The sequence below is a fragment of the Solenopsis invicta genome, chromosome 15, assembly GCF_016802725.1.
Source record: "Solenopsis invicta isolate M01_SB chromosome 15, UNIL_Sinv_3.0, whole genome shotgun sequence".
NCBI lineage: Eukaryota > Metazoa > Arthropoda > Insecta > Hymenoptera > Formicidae > Solenopsis > Solenopsis invicta.
In genome coordinates this window covers 3344981-3366314 of record NC_052678.1, presented here as the reverse complement: position 1 = coordinate 3366314, position 21334 = coordinate 3344981, and the positions used below count along the sequence as shown (strand labels likewise).

General features: G+C 35.2%; 1 protein-coding gene across 2 annotated transcripts; it reads right to left on the bottom strand.

The window, feature by feature from the left end:
- Positions 1-17837: 17837 nt before the first annotated feature.
- On the bottom strand, positions 17838-19269 carry LOC113005725. Of its 2 annotated transcripts, XM_026141588.2 has the most exons (4): positions 19048-19269; positions 18573-18795; positions 18347-18500; positions 17838-18235 (listed from the first exon to the last, which is right to left on the bottom strand). In XM_026141588.2, the coding sequence occupies exons 2-4, from the start codon at positions 18747-18749 to the stop codon at positions 18096-18098; spliced, it is 471 nt and encodes a 156-aa protein (XP_025997373.1). In that variant the 5' UTR covers positions 18750-18795; positions 19048-19269; the 3' UTR covers positions 17838-18095. The 2 variants fall into 2 exon arrangements, with proteins under 2 accessions (XP_025997373.1, XP_039314070.1); XM_039458136.1 differs by having other exon boundaries at positions 18573-19269.
- Between the last annotated feature and the right edge of the window lie 2065 nt (positions 19270-21334).

The following is a 21334-nucleotide window of genomic DNA, read 5'->3' as shown; positions in this document are numbered from 1 at the left end:
ATGTATTATATTTATTTCTTGCGGCGAAGTTACTTATGATTATTTCTGACTTATACTTACCCAATCAGGAAACAATACTTTTTAAATGTTTTTTAAATAATTAAAATCGTTTTAACAAATAAATATTTAGAAAACATTTAAAAACATTGTCTGCTGATTGGGTATTGTTTTGAGTTGCTTGTCTGTATTTGTAACCGGACCGTTCTGATGTTAAACGCCCAGTGACTTAAATATCAGCGATGTGGAAACATCACAAGACAGCGAGGAGGATTATTAATTTATCTAAATAATTTAAAACTGATGTTATCCAGTGCATCACTGGTCATTGTCGGCTACTTGGGGTGAGTTACTAGACAATATATTGCTCAATATATCAGTTTATTTCACGATGAACATCGTATTGTAGGGAGATCAAATTATCTCCTTTGACAATACAAGCAGTGGAGAGGATTTTATTTCGAAACTACGAACCGGTTATGATTTGCCTGAACGTTTGGACGACGATCGGAATGTAGAAGGGGTTATGATTGTTAATTTTATTACGCTGAAGATGACTCTAAAATAGAGTCGAAACGTACGAATCAAATCGAATGTAGAAAACGTTACGATTAATGAATATAATTGTTTTTGCGCAACATTAATCGCGCCGGACTCTCATTAGCCTTTATTTATTATTTCTTCAATCTTGATAGTCGTTTACTAAACTGTTTAAATAATTATTTAATTCAAAGAAAGTATTGACAGAAATGTAAGAAATGATTTAGTTGTTTTAATTTTTAAAATATATTTCTGTCATTAAAAAAAAAATTGCATTGCACAACCAAATTATTTTTTTAATTCTAATAAAAGGAAGAATCAAGAAATTTCTTCAAGTCAAAGAAACTTCTCTTTCACCGTATAGCCGTGCACGAATATTTCTTTGAGTCAAGCAAATAATTTTACTCAAAAAAACCTTTCTCTGGGTGTATAAGAAATAACTTTTGAACTTATTGATTTTGAGTGCAGTTTTATTATAATTTTTAAATCTTATGTTTGTATTACAGTAATTACCGCCGCTTTGTGTCTGATTAACTCTGCTCATTGTGCATTGCGTCGGTGAGTCAAAAATCAATTTTCTTATTATATTTTAATGCTTTGCAAATGTCCTGCGCAGGATTAAAGCCTAATATTATCGTGCAATCGTATTCGCATTTTTATGAATAGAATTAAAGGAACATTGCACTATTAGCCCCTCAACACATAGTTAAAATACGCGATCTCCGCGATGATCGATGATAGCAGCTCAGTTAGCTCTCAAGTTAGCGCAGCAAGAAAACTAATCGGCATCACGGAAAATTGACTACAATAACTTCGATATATACTTTACCTGTCTTTTTTTAGAAAGTACTAGCACGCAGCCCGTGCATTAATCGAAGACCGGTTCATTCATAGTTGATTCTTATATTTTAAACCGTCTTAAATATCATCTTAATCATCTTAAGGCCCAATTGTTCCACCATCCGCCTATGCGGATAGGTTTACCTAACAGTTAAATTTACTTGATACTTGATACTTGATACTAACAAAAAGTGGAACAACCGGGTCTAAAGCTGGTATTCATAATCGATTCTTATTTCAAGATCGTCTTAAATAACGTCTTAAGATGCTAATAAGGTTCTCTGATTGGTTGAGGACATTCTTATAGCGGTTTCGGCTGAGACACGTCGATTGCACATTTCAGGTGTCGGTGCAACTTTTGTGTTTGGCTAGTTAAATAATTCAGTCCCTCAATGGTGCCGCGTGTTCGTCTGGGCTCAATACACCTCATAAGTGCATATTGCGTGTACACAAAGTGGACCCGAGAAAATAGTCGGAGCCAGTTTGTGTGGGAACATTTTAGGTGTCGGTGCAACTTTTGTATTTGGCTAGTCAAATAATTCAGTCCTTTAAGGCGATGCTGGAGATACCGACTGAACACTATTATTTTTAATTTCAGTAAACTCTTTATTGAATTCACACAATGATAAATCCTTTTCTACAATTAAAATATTGACAAAAATATAATACGCTGGCTACAATTTGACACGAAAAACGGAAAAAAGTTGCAAAACTATGTGTTTCTGTAGTAGTCTGATCGTGACAATATATATTGCGTATAAAAGTTCTAGACTTTGTACCTACAAAATAACCGTCCAGCGTATTGTGAATTACACGTAAGATTGTTAGTGTGCTTTCAAAACGATCCTAGAAGCTTTAGTATAAAATATATTTCCAATCAAAAATATCGTATTTATGTGTGCGTGCAGAATCGATGTGAGAATCGGTGAAGAGTGAGATTGAGTGAGACAGAGCACTAGTTTAGTTCTTCGATGTTGCATTAGAGGCGCTAAAGTCAAAAAAACAAGGAAAGATGAGTGCGTTTGACAAAGAGCGCTAGCCTATTTCCCTTACTCTTTGCCTCACACGCGACCCGCAGTTCGTAGAAGAAAAATCTGCAGTAATCTGAAGTACCGACGCCGAGAGAGTTTCACCGTCAGTCCAGCATCGCCTTATAGCGTTTTTCATTGGGAAAACTAGTGCGCACTGAGTGTGCACTCGCCGCTGGCAATTGGACGTTTCAGTTCGCGCGATGACGGTGCCAACGGAAACACCCAATTACCTGCAGTAAGTGTACACTCAGTGCGCACTAGTTTTCCCAATGAAAAACGCTATTAATGGTGCTGCGTGTTCGTCTTTGCTCGATACACCTCACAAGTGCATATTGAGTGTACACAAAGTGGACCTGAGAAAAAAGTCAGAGCCAGTTTGTCTGCCGGTAAGGTGGCACACCGGTGCGACCCAGACGAAATCACTATAATATTAGAGATAATTGAATATTATCGATAAATTTTTTCAAATTGCCGGTAAAATGACGCAGTATATTGAATTTGTGATTTAAATTATTAATATATTATGCATATATTAAAGAACATATTGACTATAAATAAATTTTTATAATTACCAGTGGCACCCGTAATTATCAATAAAAGTAGACAAGTATAATAAATTAAAACTTAATATTATCGACTTTCGATATAAATTGTTTGATTGCCGACAAATCGCTGAACATCAGCTCACAACAAAATGCAGTATATACATATACATACATACATACATACATACATACTTATATACATACATACATACATACAGGGTGTTCGTTAATGGTTGTCCAGCCTTTTACCGTACGTAGATGCCGTACCGACTGAGCTTGCTAATTTGCTAAACGTTTCCTAGATGACAGCTGCTTCGGTTGAGCGCGCGAACGCGATCTCGCAGGACCGAGTGACACGTACAGGCCCCTGGTGAAAATTTTTCTCATATTTTTTTCGTATAATTTTTCCGAACATCTGTATAATTTTTTATGAAACGTTATAAAATGTAAAAAAGTTAAAAGTATTTTTTTAAAACTGTGAGATGAGAAATCTCAGAATACTTCAGAATGTACGTGTATGAAAAGTTCTAACAATAAGAGATGTAGACTTTCTAAGTATTATTTCTACGTATTTCTGAAAAATGTTCCTATTCGTATAAAAATTATGAAAACCTAACGCGCCAATCGTGGAACCTCAAAGGTGGTGTGGAAGTCCACGTTACCATTTAGCTTTCATTACTTGATATCACATTACAATATTATTTCTGAAGTTCTTTAAATTAAAAGTACTTCAAAGATAATATTTAAATTCAAAAGATTACAAGTATTAAAAATTTGTGATAAAAATTGTGTGGATATATTATTAAATGTATTCAGTATTCTACGTTTCTATTTACTACTTTATTTATTAATTTGATTAATAAATAGAAATAGTAATCTTAGTAACAAATGTAATATAACAAAGTATGCACAGCTTTCCCTGGTAAAAACTATTCTAATAATTTTTTATAAAATTTCTCGTTTATAGAATTTAACATTCCTGGTTACAGTTTTTCTCATAATTTTTATACGAATAGGAACATTTTTCAGAAATACGTAGAAATAATACTTAGAAAGTCTACATCTCTTATTGTTAGAACTTTTCATACACGTACATTCTGAAGTATTCTGAGATTTCTCATCTCACAGTTTTAAAAAAATACTTTTAACTTTTTTACATTTTATAACGTTTCATAAAAAATTATACAGATGTTCGGAAAAATTATACGAAAAAAATATGAGAAAAATTTTCACCAGGGGCCTGTACGTGTCACTCGGTCCTGCGAGATCGCGTTCGCGCGCTCAACCGAAGCAGCTGTCATCTAGGAAACGCTTAGCAAATTAGCAAGCTCAGTCGGTACGGCATCTACGTACGGTAAAAGGCTGGACAACCATTAACGAACACCCTGTATATACATGTGTGCGTGCGTGCGTGCGTGCGTACGTGTGTGTACACCCAAGGACTTTGATTCTGTCCATGGGGAAATTTTCCAAACTGAGGAGTCGCTATCTTTCTACATACTTACAGTTCATGAATAACGTAACGACCAATAAGCTCTAGCCGTTTCATTAATCATAAACTGCGAGTATGTAGAAAGTGGTGACTTCTCAGTTTGGAAAATTTCCCCATGGACAGAATCAAAGTCCTTGGGTGTACAATATAATATTAAAAAATATTATATTCTCAGAATAATGTTCTCAGAACATGTTTTAACATTAATTTAATATTATTTTATTTGTTAATAATATTAATATAATATTCTACGAATATTATACTTAGTAGCACTTATAGGAAACTAATCAAAATGCTCATCAGAATGGTTTTATATTACATCTTTCCAAGAATTATCGACGCAGAATAATCGGTTTCGATTCAATATTGAATATATACTGTTTCCGTATTGCAGCATAACTGAATTAAGTTACTAGAGCTTTATTCTTCATTACACGAATCATACGAGTAACTTTCGAAAATGACAGTTTTTCTACTGTTACTTTACAATTGGCTAATTGTAAAGTAATGAAATATTTATTATTTAGGACATGATTTATAAAAATTTAATGCACTACATAATCGGTGGAAAAAGTGATTGTAATTATCCATAAAAATAATTTAAAAAACTGAGTTTAGTTTAAAAGAAACACAATTGTTACAAAATTATATATTTTTAATTTACCATTGTTTAGAATTTTTCTGATTTAGAATTTTCCTACATTCAGAAACTTTAGAAATACCATTAGAAATTTCATTAAAAATATTATTTTATTCCTGTTCAACATTAAACAAACAACCATAAAATAATATCTCTAATCTTTCTGAACACCGCCTCCTAGAATGACAATCAATTTATCGAAGAAACATTTTAATATAAAAATTTAAAAAAAAAATCATATTAACAAAATTTCACGTTATTAATTTAACTTTGTATAACTCGAAATGTATATAGCCGAATAAAAAGTTAAACAACAAAAAAGTACTCGAGTGCATATATCTTCGTGTGATAATACACTCAAGTTTAAGAATAATGAAAAGTATGTGCAATTACAAATTAAAACTGTACCTTGATAAAGTTTAGAGGTACTCAAAAGTAAAAATGCCTTATAACAATTGTCAATTATTATGTATTGACATATTAACATCACTAAAAAACGGCGGATTACTAAATCAATAACTCCATAAGCAATTGTTAAAATACATCATCTAATAACGGAGCTAATAGAAATACACATTGTCGACAGTAGCCATAATACCTTTTTCTCTTCTATGTTTATTAAACACTTATTGAAGTGTTTATGAGATGGAAATTTAAACATGAATGAATTGTTTATAAACGATATTTACAACTGTTTGATAGAGGTTTGAAAAGTATTTTTGAAATAGACTTAAGAAATATTAATTTATGTTAACAAATAATGTCCAGCAGAAAAAAAAAACAATATATATATATATATATATATATATATATATATATATATATAATTTGTTTGTTTAAGAATCTGATGAGAATGAATATATGTGTTACAAATAATCTTTTTCTTTTAAAAATATCATATAAAGCACAGATTTTTATACGAGTAATATCCATGATCTTGACGTCGATGTAATATATCGACGTGACGTCGATTCGATGGGTTATTTCTCATTGAGGAAAATTCAGCAAACAACGTGACGTCAAATCACGGCTTTATAATATTTTAATAATGTTTTTATCGTAAATAAGATGTCATTGAAACATCGTTTGACGTCATTTTTCTCACTGGTAAGTTAATTGGAATTCCCGAATGTTAGGGAGATTGAGACGAGTGGAGAAATGACGTCACTACTGCACGTGTCCACTTGTGGCGTGAGACACCACAATTTCTCTTGATTTGAATCATCTTGAGTAGAATCGTCAGAAATCCATAACACCTTACAAGATTAGTTTAACATTTACTACCACGTAAATTTGTTGAAGACGAATAATAAAAAAATACGGTTGATTCTTATTTTGATTGTTATTTTTAGTTATTTCTGTTGAAGTTTTGAAGATTCAATATCTTGGGAAATATCGCAGTATACGAAACATTTTTATCCTTCGATCATAAGGACATTGAAACTTCTGGTCAAAGAAAGTTATAAGTGTAATTAGAAAGATATAAAAAGTTTGCAATTATTATTAAAATTGTATGAATTAATCATGATCTTAATAAAAAAAGTTCTCATATTTTTTAAGAATTTTCTTATTTTAAATATATAAAGATTTCTAAAAATATCTTAAACTTTCTCTCTCTCTCTCTCTCTCTCTCTCTCGAGAGAGAGAGAGAGAGAGAGAGAGAGAATGAATGAATGAATAGGCGTTTATTACTGTCCTAGGGCAAGCCCTCTAAGGACAGGCAGATACATAGCAAGAACAGATAAAGAAGAAAAGTGTCGACTTAAGACTAAATTATAAACATAAAAAATAAAAAAAATAAAATAAAAATAAAACAACTAAAGTAGAATAACGATGCATAGAATACAGATAAAGTATCGCAATAACAAAAATAGAGATAAAGACTAAGAAATGCTCAGAAACGAAGATACATAACTATACGAAAGATTGAATAGCAAGGAACAAGCAATAAGTGAAAGAAAATAAATATGTGTATATATTGCCGCAAAAGAAGAGAAAACAAATGAGAGTGATGATTAGGGAATGCGTGGAACAAGAGAGAACAAAGTAAGGTAGAGTAGCATGAGAATTAAGGCGGAGGCTGGGACTGAGACGCACCACGCTGCTGCAAAAAATCGAAGAGGCCACGTCTGAAGGAGCGAGTAGACTCAGCACTGCGAACAGCAATGGGGAGAGAGTTCCAGAAAGAGGGAGCGGTAAAGGCGAAGGAACGCTGGAATGTAGAGGTGCGGCAGGAGGGGATCGCTAGGTCCAGTGGGGAAGCTCTGGAGGCCGCTCTGGGTCTTGGACAGGGCAAGAGCAAGGAGGCTAAGTAGGGAGGGATGCCTGTACGGAGGATGGCAAAGATGAAGCAGCCGAAGAGGTAAAGTCTCCTGTCATCCGCCCTCAGCCAGCCAAGCTGAGAATAAAAATGTGAGACGTGATCATCCCAGCGGAGGTCGCAGATGAAGCGTATGCAGGTGTTCATCAGACGCCTGAGCTGAAGGCGATGCGACCCGGTGAGGTCTGTCAAGACGGCAGAGCAATAGTCAAAGATAGGGAAAATCAGAGAGGACACGAGGCGAACGCGCAGGGGACGTGAGAGGCAGTGCCGGTAATACTTGAGGCGCCAGAGTACGCCATTCACGCGCTGGGACACAGACCTGACCTGCTCGTTCCAGCTAAGAGTGCTGGTGAAGATCAAGCCAAGATTGACCACCCGATCGGTGACCTCGATAGGAGTGCCGTTAATTTCCAAAACGATGTTGTTATTAGCAAGAATATTATTGACATAGCGAGCACTACCTAGGAGGATGGCCTTAGTTTTCATGGCGTTCAGGGTGAGTCGGTTGTTGCGAGCCCATTGCTCTATCGCGGAGATGTCCTCTCTGATCCTCCCAAGCGCGTATTCGAGATCGGCAGGAGAGAAGTCCAGGTAGATCTGCAGATCGTCCGCGTAGAGTAGATGTCGGCTGTGGCGAATCACTGTCCTCAGGTCATTAATAAATAGAGCAAAAAGCAGGGGGCCGATAACGGAGCCCTGAGGAACGCCTGCTTGGATAAGACTCCAAGAAGAGAAGCCGTCGTGACCGCGGACACGCTGGGACCTGCCAGAGAGGTAAGACTCGAACCAGCGAAGGACGGGGCGGGAGATGTGGAAGTGCGGAAGCTTACGCAGAAGCAGCTCGTGGCTGACGGAGTCGAAGGCCTTCGAGAAGTCGAATAGGATGAGGAGGGTGACCTTTCTCTGATCAACGGCCCGTCTAACGTCGTCCGCCAGCTTGACGAGCGCAGTCTGTGTGCTGTAACCGCAGCGGAAGCCGGATTGGAGAGGATCGAGGAGATGGAGAGAGGAGAGATGGAAAGAGAGCTGATCGAAAACGATGCGCTCGAGGATCTTGGAGAGAAAACAGAGGATAGAAATAGGGCGGTAGTCGGAAGGAGAGGAGGGAGTTTTGACCTTGGGAAGAGGGATAATGTGGGAGCGCTTCCAAGAGGAAGGAAAAGTGGAGGAGTTCAATGATAAGTTCAGGAGATCGAGGATAATATGGAAGATGAAGGGGAGACAATCAAGAATGAAGCGGCGACTCAAGTTGTCAGGATCTGCGGCATTAGAGGAGCATCTGATGAGCGCCCTATGGAGGACAATGGGCGTGATGTGTAGAAAGTAAAATGAAGAGGGATAGGATAAGGAGATAGATGAAGATGGGGAAGAGCTAAGAGGAGAGAGAGGGACCGACAGAGGGGAGGAGGCAAGAGGATGAGGGGAGAGAGGAGAGAGATGAGCGGAGCAGAAAAAGGAATTGAGTTGGTCGAGAGAGAGGTCAAGTGTCGAAGAGGAGGAGCGAGATTTGGCAAGACCCAATGATCGTAGCTCAGACCACAGCCGAGCGGGCGATGCTGCAGAATCCAAGCGTCGACCGAGATAGCCACTTCTGGCAGTGTCTAGAAGGATATTCACCCTGTTACGCAGGGATCGGAAGGTGGCCAACCTAGCAAGAGTGGGACACCGACGAAGAGCTCTCCTGGCCGAGTCCCTTTCGTACATGAGTTCGCGAATGTTCCTGTCGATCCAAGGAGCTGGAGGCCTCCTAGCGCGAAAGGTACGGAGTGGAGCAACGGCGTCGAGAGCGGTCTGAAGAAGGGCAGTGAAGGCATCAACCTTGTCGTCCAATGCAGTGGACTGGTGAAGGGAATCCCAGTCAAGGGAGACAAGACAATGAGAGAGCGTCTCAAGGTTGATACCGGAGAGATTGCGAGCAGAGATGACGCGAGGCGGAAGTCTGTTAAAGTTACAGTTGAGGGTTACCTCGATGAGGTCGTGGCAAGACAGGAAGGAAAGGGCGTGTTGATGGTGAGACAACGCGAAGGACTGATTGCTGACTAAGCAGTGGTCTATGCGGGAGTGAGAAGTAGCGGTATGGTGGGTGTCGGAGAACGGGATAATGTGCAGACGATTGCTCTGACAGAAGTCACGTAGGGAGGCGGCGTCATGAGACTGGCGGTTTAAGTCAATGTTAAAGTCGCCTATTACGACCGCCGCTGGGAAGGAGGGGAGAAGTCCCTCGAACTCCTGCTGAAAAGTGACTAGATAGCCCAGCTTGGGTGGCCGATAGACGACAGCCAAAAGGAACGGCCTCTGACCAGCTGCAGAGATGCGCACGATCATGTACTCGGGTTGGCCGCAGTAGCGCGCGGGCGAGGTAGCAAGTACGCTCGCGGACAGCCCGTCGCACACGTAGACACCAATGCCCCCTCCCCCCCGACCCACACGGTCAACCCGCAAGAGCGAGTAACCAGGGAGGCGAGCCAGATTGTCAGTAGCAGGGGGCTTAAGCCACGTCTCGGACATAGCGATGATGTCGAAGCGGTTGCGAGAAAAATAGTCGCGAAACTCGATGAAATGGGGGAGGAGGGATTGGCAGTTGACATGGCAGAGACGGAGGAACCCAGCAGCAGCAGAGTTGGCAATTGAGGTGCGTCAGGTCCTACGCGCGGACGAGGGCGGGACGACAGCCGCACAGCCGGCCCCAGGCGCGCCACCGGACGCCGCCAAGGGCACACGAGGTCTGACAGCCGGCGCCCGCGGAAGGCGAGGCGCCGAGGACGAGGTCGCCGAAGTGGAGGCGGCAGAAGAAGTCGCCGAACCTCCGGCGTCCCCGGCGGCAGCGGGGGGCGGAGGGCCGGCTGTGAGGCTGTCGAGATGTCCAAGATGGCGAACTCTGATGGGTGATGTGTCCGAGTGTCGCTGGATGAATACAAGGCCGTTGCGGACCCAGGCGCGGTGCAGCCTACCGCCGCGCACTGCACGCCTAGCCTCGCCGAAGATAGTCCTCGCTGACAATGTGAGTCTCTCGTTGACGTCAACTCGGGAACCGGAGAGCTCAGCCGACACTTCGGCACCCTCGAGGACGCCCTTGGCTCTCTTTCCGTCTATCCATCGGTTTCGCGCCTCGCTGGAGGAGAGCCTGACGATGATCGGTCGCGGTCGGTTCCCCTTGGATGGAATACGAGTGGCAGAAATCAGATCGGGAGAGGCCTCTATCCCGAGTGCGGAAGCCACGCCAATCGCGACGGCGCGAGAGTCCTCGGAAGGGAGCTCTTTAACGCCAAACAAGATGAGCTCATTGTTTAGTTTGGCGCGCTCGAGCGCCTCCAGACGCTCCTCGAAGTCGCCAGGTGACATGCCCGGGCCGCCGGAAGGTCGCGCCTCCAGGGCGCGAACGCGGGCATCCAGAGCAGCCTGCCCCGCAACGACCCGTCACACAGATGCCGCCAACTCCTCGGTTCTGGCCTCGATGGTACCGAGAGACTGTTGGACGCCTCTCTCAAGGGAAGCCAGCTGCGTCCTCATGGCGGGAAGCTCTCGCAGCTGATCCCTCATGGCCGGAAGATCCTGCAGACTGCGCTCAATGCCCTCCACCTTGGCCAGCACAGTGGCGATAAGATCCCTGAGATCCGAGGGAGGAAGAGCAGATGACGTGGCTCCGCCACTCGCAGGCATCGGGCCACGGGAATCAGACAGGCCCCCAACGAGACCCAAATCACGGCAAGCAGGGCATGGAAGCACCAGGGAATCGGACCGCGACGCACGATCCAGCAGGCTTGACGCACACACTTCGTGATAGATGTGCTTGGGATTGCGGTCGCAGCACAAGGCATCAGTGATGGAGATATAGCGCTTACAAACCGTGCACGCAAGCGTCATGGCGAGGAAGGATAAGCTGATTGGCTGGAAAGAGAGGCTGACTGACCAGTGAGAGAAACCGATTGGCCGGCGACTTACGAACGTACTCGAGCTCGGCGCGCGCAGGCGAGAGCGGTCCGCAAATCAGCATGCACGAACAGACTCGTCCGGATGACGGCGCGCGCGACCACCGGTGAAAGTGAGGTTATGCCGTAGCAGTAGATTAAAAACCGTGAAAGAAGAGCGAAAACGGCGGAGGTACTCTCACCCAGGAGGCAGGCGCCAAGCAAAAAAGCTCTTGACAGGAGAGACCTGTAACAAGCAGCCCCGGAGGGCAAAAAGCGGCAGCAAAGCTTCGAAAGCGACAGAGCAGAAAAGTCACGTCAAAGCGATACTCACACACGCAGAGAGAGAGCAGAGAGAGAGAGAGAGAGAGAGAGAGAGAGGAAAAAGAGAAAATGGATTTCTTTTTCAAATTTTATAAGCTTTTTTTAGAAATTATAGAATGGAAAAATCTTAAAACAAAAAATTTTAGACGCTGAAGTCGCGAATTTTACCAATTGAACAACGACTTACACTTAATCAAATTTACGATATTCTTAAAAATATTAAAACATAAAATTTTATTACCATATGTATAGCAATACAAATATCTTATTTCTGTTTAGAAAAAAGTAGAATTATTTAATATATTAATATTGTTTGATATTTGATTTCAACATTTGACGACAATAACTTGGCCCAAATTAATTTTTCTTGCATGAACATGTGTTCCTGTATTATCTGTACATGCGCCATACATTGTCCAGGATAAGTTTGTAATTGTAAAATCAAAATTTACAATTATAAATTTTTCATAAATAAAATCAAGTTATGCATAGATACCTTGATTTTATTTATAAAAAAAATTTACATCACCTTTAACTTATCATAATTTCAAATTTATGTAACGTTAGGTAAATGCATGTAATAAGCTAAAAAAAAATTGGTTAGGTAACATAAGTATAAAAAAATAAAAAATTAGCAACAGAAAAGACGTCAGACAGCTTACATAAATAATTAATAACACTATTATGCAGAGCAATGCATTTATAATTTTTTTATTTGTTAGTTTTTACAACCATATTTATTGCAGTGAAAAAAGTTTGATTCTACTTGTCTTAATATTTATCTTACATACACATAAATATACAGGTTATATTGCTTATTTGTCACAATAACGGTATAACTTAAAAATTGTCATTTTTAAATAATTTACGAAAAAAAGACAATATGACTTTTTATTTAATACATTGAATAAAGAACTAATAATACTTTTGTTGTTCTACAATCAATCATTTTACTAAAATCACATTTAAAAATAGTATTATAAAATTATAATATTTAAAAATGTTTAAAACATTTATTAGCATGTATTATTAAAATTGATTTTTAATTTAATTATGTGATAATACTATTCTAGTTCATCTCAAAAACGGTATTTGAAACTGAAAGTAATGGCGCGTATTTCAAATGAATTGGAAACTTTACGTAAAAATCATATATGAAAACATGTGAAACAATTTATTTCATTTGTGATTCACACATTTGTGTAAAAATAAGTTTGATTAAAGTTACTAGATTGTTTCGTTAAAACAACTACATATTCAGTAATTATCAATACAAAATTCAGATAATTCATATTTAAATATATGTTTGCTTTATCCAATTAAATATTTCTCTTATGTCATAAATATGAATAAATATGAATAAATATGAATAAATACTTGTTTAAAAAAATAAGGAAAGAATCATCAAGGATCCAATAATTCATTTTCATCTTGCATAAGCAAAAGCGTGGCTTAAAATTGCAAAATGGCATTGTTTCTTTTTTTAATTTAATAAGGGTTTCATGTTTTTGTTTACGACTTTTGATAACCGCTTCCTCATAAGATCAGAATCTTTCTGCTTGTATTTCCACTTCTAGAACATCCTGTATGCATGTATCTGCTCTTTAAATCGGAATTAGTGTATTATTCACTGAAAAGTACGCAATGTGTGTGAATGGAATGATTTCAGTGTTATACTTATAAATTTTACTTAAAGTTCTTCTAAAATAGTTACAATTATAGTCATATTACTTTGATACGAAAAATTATCATCCATATGGAGTTATAGTTTTTATTTTTGCATCTAACTGATTTTACTTGCGTTGATAATATACCTTCTATAAATAACGATAATTTAATATCGATTGTACATTTCATGTATAACTTTTCAACGAAGAAAGGTGCTAATTGCATTTCAGAACTTTATTATATTGTACTATGATAATGTTAGTAATAACCAACCCAAATAGTATATATTTACTTATAAATAAATATCTTAAATTTAATCCAACATATTTTCAACGTTTAAATCCTATATGTTGAAGCATCACATATTTGATATGTAAATAATATGCACCATTTGCAAATTTATATTACATAAAAAACAATAGATACAAGTAATTATGATATAAATATCCCAAAATATTTGTTATATAAAATATTATTCCCAAATTACATAAAACATTATAAAATGGAGCGTAAAAGATCGCCAAAGCCATTCGTCGGCACTGTGAGATTGCACCTTTATTCTCGTTATCATTTTTGTTATTTACGTTTTGATGATTCTTAATGATTTGCGTGCTTCTGAGCTTATTACAGATATTATTCGTACATTCCATAAGAAAATAAAATACTTCCATGATATTATGTTCCGTCAGAAAATAATTTCCAGTATATCTTTTTATTGAAGAAACGGATTAAAAAATGCAAAAATCTCAAGGTTCTATTAATATAGATAAATATTACTTTGTATCTTCTTGGATACTCTTGAACCCTGAGTTTGTAGTGAAAACGGAAAAATTAATTGTGAGAAATAATAAGCTGTTTATTAAGTATGCGCCAAGTCGATTCAATATGTTTTTTATGATTAATCAAATTATTTTATACAAAATGATTATAATTGCATGACAATATTCTAGAAGAAGCAACAGTAATTCAAACACAGAAAAAATTAAAGTTGAAGAAGCAACCATAAATGAGGAAAAAAACGAAATTTTACTAATTCGGAAAATAATAAGATTGAAATAAGTGCTGATTATAATGCGGATTATAAAAATATATCGAGCTATTATGTCGCATATGATATGCAATTATGAATTTTTCAGTATAATTCCAGGATATCGAAAATAACGAGAATATAGGTGTGGTCTCATGACGCGTGGAATCGCACCTATATTTTCGTTATTATCTTTGATATCTTGAAATAATACTAAATAATTCATAATTGAATATTACATACAATATAATAGCTCAATGTATTTTTATAATCCGCATTATAATCAGCACTTATTTCGACTCGCCTAAGCTCGTCACCTAAATTCGGCTTGTAGATTGGGAAAAAACAAGCTAAAATTGTGGTCTCATAGTCCGTAGAAGCTCATCGAAGTTTCGCCACAACAAACCTTTACGAATCATGAGACCGTACCTATTTATTCTTGTTATTACCTTCGATATGCTTTATTAATTCTGATCAATAATTCATAATTCTTTTTCAAATGCGATTTAATCGCTTGGTATATTTTTCTAAGCTGTATTATCTGCATTTATTTAAATCTTACTATTCTAAATAGCAAAAAAACATTTCCGATAAAAGTAAAAAAAAGCTATCATAAAAAACTTATTATACATTGAAAACTTTATAATCAACTAAATCGTTATGTAAAAGTGATTCAAATTGCGTGATCTTTGTGATTTTGATCCTAAATTATTTCAAATATCCATTCTTTATACAGGATCTGTGATGTTGGCCCTTAATTGTTTATATAGGAAATCACCTTCGGATTACAATTCTCAGGATTTTCTCTCGAACATACGAATTTTATATATCGTGTATGCACGTATAATTATTACGAATTGTAACCTGGTTAATTTTTGAAAAAAGTCTTCCTAACATTTTATTTCGGACAAAATTAAACAAATTTGGATTTTTTGTCCAAATTTATCAAAAAATACCAATTTTTATTTTTTGGACAAAAAAACTGTCCGCGAGAAATTCGGACAAATTTCGATACAACTTATTCTTTTTACCCAAATTTATCCGATAAATGACTACAATCAATTTCAAATGGCAATATCTTATAATTTTGATAAATTTCAGACAAATTCTGACAAATCTTTTTGCCAGAGTATTTTAATTATAAATTCAAGTGTAACATAAAATATGAAATTTGCATATTGAATGATAAATGAGTTGTGTACATTTATCAGACACATCATGATTGATACAATGAAACAGAATAGAAATATGTAATAAAAGCAATAATTGTGTTTAAAATATTATATTGTAACCCATTCGTTTGTAACCCAAATTAAACTTTTTTTGTACTCATGCTGGATGATAATATAAATTGATGAAATAATCCAGCGAACACGGAAATTTTTTCGATCCAATAATCAAACAGTTTCAAGGTTCACTCGATTAGCTGATGGTTATTGCGTTTATTTCCGGAAATAGATGAGGGTCGTAAGTTGATCTGTGCGTCAGATTAATTGTAAGTCGATGTTTTCTTATATCATCTCTTATAGTATGTATAAATGTACTTAATTTACAATTTTTTATTTCCTGCGGAAAATACTGATTGAATTTAATAGAAGCTATTTAATTCATCCACGAATTGAAAAATGATCCAACATATTGGATGATATAAACTGAGATCATTTTTTTGATTCGTGGATTAATTAAATGGCTTCTATTGAATTCAACCAGTTACAATTATGTTCCTTTTCGCAGGAAATATAGAATTCCAAATTAACTATATTTATACATATTTATATATTTACATTTTTTAATTAAAATAGAAAATGCTTTAAAGAAGTAAATAAAAAAATATAAATTTATGCCGTGAGAGCCAACACAAGATGTTCGTGTAAAAATTAATGTAATTAACAAGCAATTATTATTAAAGACATCCTCTTGTTTGGACCATCCTCAGTGTAAATGTATCACATTAGCGACAATTGTACTGCATCATTTTTGACTGCCAATTTTTGTATCTACGCTACACAAACCTGATTATTATCAACCATTGCATGTATAATGAAGTAATAATTTTACACTGAAGATGATCCAAAACTGAGGATCGAAACATCTGTACTGTACTAATTGTTAGACTGAAGGGATGGATAGATTGATTTCACACGTTTACGTTAAATGAGCTTTACTATAATATATATTGGCCAAATATACAGGATTAGCCGCGTAGTCTAACGTGAGAGACAGACAGAGACTAACTGCCATGTAAACAGACTGAATGTCATGAGACACTCAAATATGTACATACATACACAGTAAAAAATAAAATGTCCCAAAAAATCCACTCTAAATTTTAAGTTAAAATAACTCTTATTTTAAGTTATTAAGTTAAAATAAAAGTTATTTTAACTTAACTCTTGAGTTATTTTAATTTAAAATTTAGAGTGGATCTTCTGGGAAATACAAAAGTTTTATTATTTACTGTGTATACATTACACGAGACGTGGCATTGCTTGTATGATTTAGCATTGATCTATTCTAACAATAATAATTGCTTGTTAATTACATTAATTTGCACATGAACATTTTGTGCTGACTACCATTGGCATTAATTCATATTTTAATTTACATATTTAATTTACTGCATTTAAAATGGGTTTTGCGACACGTATTTTGTTAATTTATTATTAAAGAAAAGAAATAAAAATAATTTTATTCGTAACGACGAGAAAGACGCCAGAATAAAATCGTACACGAAATTGTGAATGCACCATGGTATATCAGAGGCAAGGATCTGCATAAAGATTTGGGGATACTGTAATGGGACGAGATAAGAAGATCGGCGCGGAGCCACGAGAATAGACTGTACAAACATCTCAATTCAGAGGTTCATTAACTCTTCCAATTCAAGAATATAAAAAGGACCCAGCAAACACAGTAATATAACATATACATCTTATATACATAACAATAGGTATCACTAGATAACGAGTTATGTAGCAAGTAACATACATGTACGTTACATGTACTATAAAATGTCAGCAACAAAATTACATCACTGATCTATTTCAGATATGTAGCAAAATACTTTAAATGTTATATCTATAATATATAACCGTGCCAATACTGCGATGTAACATACACGTATTAAAGACAAATATGTTACATCACAGTATTGGCACGGTTATGTATTATAGGTATAACATTTAAAGTGTGCTGCTACATATCTGAAATAAATCAGAGACGTAATTTTGTTGTTGACATGTTATAAAACTGGGTATGTATTATTCTGTACACGCTTTTTGTTCCTAACGATAGCTGTTGATGTCGTTGCATAGCTTTTTTACCACATAAAATATTTGCGCAAAGAAATCGACAGAATTCTGTACAGAATAATACCCTGTAAGTTACATAATCTTAAAAGTAACATTCGAATCAAATATGTACTGTCTAAATTCTTTAGAGCGGAATTTAATAAAACTGAAATATTTACATCATACATGTATACATAACATATTATACGTATAAATTTTTTTTATCACGAAAAGTTAACGTTTACATAAAAAAATTTAATTAAATCTAAGAAAACATTGCACGCTTGGAACGCTAATACGGATATTATATTATACCAAAAAATTAATACACTAAAATTTAAATTTAATTAATAAAACATTTGTTTCTCTAATAATTACTTTATATAAACAAATACTGTAAGATAATACTGCAAGATACAAATACTGTAAGAAAATACTCTAAAGATAAAAATGATAATATTTGATTTATTTTAATTTTCTTTGGGAGGATTATCTGCGTTGACTTGTGTATGCTCTCTTGAAAGACGCAATTTGCTAAGACGAAACCACTCGCTCACGGTTTTGCGAAAATGCAGTTCTTGAAACTCGTTGTATCCTGATAATATTACATCTGAAACAGTTTACATAAACAAAAATGTAAGTAATAACAATTTAGTCATAACAGTGTATTAATAGTACACATATACATTTAAGATTGACTACAGCAAAAGTAAAAACATACTCTTAATTATTACTGAGAGAACACAAATTTTAAAATTGCTTCTTTGGCCCAACCAGCTACATTGCGTACCAAGTTTGTTGGTAAATATCCTTTTCAATATTGCTTTAACGTTCTCTGCTGCGTTAGTGCCACCAATACGTTCGAGAAACGTTACCTGAAAACAACATTAATTTAGAAAAACAGTAAAATTTACAGTTATAGATTATACATTGTTATCCGAACATACAAATGCTTTTCTAATGTTTTCATCTTCGAGACTCCGATCAAAGTGAGACAATTGATCAATTGTCTTTAAGGGCAACTGGTTTTGTATCATTTGTGCTTCTTCGTAAGAATTGCTTTTTTCCTTTATTTTTCCTTTCTCTAGATTTTTTACATGGGCATCAATACTTTTTGTGTACATTTTTATTAATATACACACTCTTCTAAAATACGTTGTTGTATTTTGTCTGCAATATATGTACATACATGTTACATGTTACATTTGATGTTTGATGGGCATGATGTACAAAAAGCAATAATGTGTTAATTAATATATATTTGAAAGTTTTTACTGACAAACATCTAAAGTAGCGCTTGTAACTGGTTTTTGAATAATAGATGTAACTTTTTCATGGTGAGTTGCTGTTGAATCATACAAACAAACATATAATAAATAAAAACACATATGCACAATGTACATGAAAGAGATGTAAACTCACCTGCTGTTTCAAAGTTTGATGATACATGCGTTGAAGGCGCTATTATAACGGGAATATCGTTCATGGATATGATGTTACCATTATTTTGATCGTTTTCATTGCTTGGTATATCTATTATACATGTTAAAGAAACAAATGTTTTATTAATTAAATTTAAATTTTAGTGTATTAATTTTTTGGTATAATATAATATCCGTATTATAAACGTTCCAAGCGTGCAATGTTTTCTTAGATTTAATTAAATTTTTTTATGTAAACGTTAACTTTTGTGATAAAAAAATTTATACGTATAATATATTATGTATACATGTATGATGTAAATATTTCAGTTTTATTAAATAATATTAAAGAAATCTTCCCAAATAGCACAAAATATTTATAATATTTATTTTAATATTTTATAAACATTTATCATAAACATTTAATAAATGTTTTTATGGCTGTGGATTGGACTGATCATAAATATTTATCATAAACGTTTCAAAAATATTTATGATAAATATTATGGTAAATGTTTTGAACACGTTTATTACTTATTATGATAAATATTATGATAAATATTTTTAAAATGTTTATTAATTATTATGATAAATATTATGGTAATATTTTGAAAATGTTTATTAATTATTATGATAAAGATTTGTAAAATTTTACTTTTTTTATTAAATTTATATAAAATTTTTAGTATTAAAAATCGCATCAGCAAACAATATTTTTTAAATATTTATTGTTGTGTATTTTAAATATTTAAAAAAGCATTGTCTGCTGATTGGGAATAGTAGAATCCAACTAAAAATTATGAATTAATTTTAATTTTATTTATTATTTAATAATTACAATATTAATATACATAGACAATTTTTATCATTCTCGGTTAGACGTTAGCGGGGAAAGGTATTCAAAGGTTCCTTCCACATGTTCTGGGACTTAATTCGTGCGTAGATATCAATAAAAACGCCGCTGGCAGACAAAGTTTAGGCGCCACAACTCTCTTAAATTTATTTTTTTTGAGGAATATATATACCTGGCATACACCGCCTATTTAATGTACTAAACTTCCTCAAGGATTACTAATGGATTATACTCAATTTACTTAAGGGTCTCAAGGGCTTTCAGATCTATTCTACAGATATAGACACATCTCGGCATGGCTCGCTCAACGTGGCTCAACAGGAACAGGAAGTAGCTGCTCAGTCGCCGGTCGCCGGTCGGCCACAGATTGGCGTTCACGTGACGCTGTTGGTATGTTCTTTTCAGTTTCACTTCAAATGCAGTTGAAAAGAACAGACCAGGAACTTACGATAGTGGCCTAGCTTACATCGAGCACTTGATACGCGTACTATAACTCGTAACTTTCTATTAAATTCTTTCTATTAAATCTTACTTTCAACAATTCGTGTATACATGATACATATATTTAATAATCTTGATTCATATTGTACCAGTTTAGTATACTATTTTTTAAATTTATTGCCGAAATTAAGATAATTTAATAGAAAATTACTATAATAGTACACGTATCAAGTGCTTGGTGTAAACTAGGACAGTAAAGAAGAACCGATTTTAGATAAAGATGTTTATAATCTTTTCCGTCATATATATGAAATATTTATAAAATATTTCTATAATATTTATAAAAAATATTTATGATAAACGTTTATTAATATTTATCATATATATTGTGTGCTATCTGGGATATACTTAGAGAAAAAAAAACAGTTTTTCTTATTTATTTCCAAAAATATTCATTTTACAAAAAGAAGGGTCAAACAAACAATGAAGCTCGTGATAAGCTCTACAATAAAGATTATAAACATATTTTACTTAACTTCAATACTTTAGTCGTTATAATAAAGAAACTATTTTAAGAGACACTGGAAGCTCCCCGTCCCGCGGGATCGTAGGCTGACGGTCATTTTATTCATTTGTAACACGAAAACAACTGTACAAATAAAAATCTGCTTTGTCAATATTGGTCAAAAATTTGTTTCATTACCTCCCGGACTATAAGTCTACACTCCGCTTTTTCCCTTCATTTACCCTCTTATATAAGTACCAACCTTTTTTCTCTCATAAAGATTTTTCTCCCATATATTAGTACACTTATACGAGTAAGTAACACGAATTAGTACCCTCTCTCCTCAGCTCATTTCTTTTACTATTTTCTTTCTTACTTCTCCTCTTATCCGGATCGAATTGAATTTATAATATTTCAATTCGATTCTTAAGACTTTCTACTTCTATTTCTCCTCTTATCCGGATTGAATTGAATTTATAGTATTTCAAT

Coding starts and splice junctions, on each gene's coding strand:
- LOC113005725 (XM_039458136.1), bottom strand. CDS start 18,812: ATGTACATATATTGCAGACAAAATACAACAACGTATTTTAGAAGAGTG. Junction 18,501..18,572: donor AAAACATTAGAAAAGCATTT/GTATGTTCGGAT, acceptor TGTTGTTTTCAG/GTAACGTTTCTCGAACGTAT. Junction 18,236..18,346: donor TCTCTCAGTAATAATTAAGA/GTATGTTTTTAC, acceptor AAACTGTTTCAG/ATGTAATATTATCAGGATAC.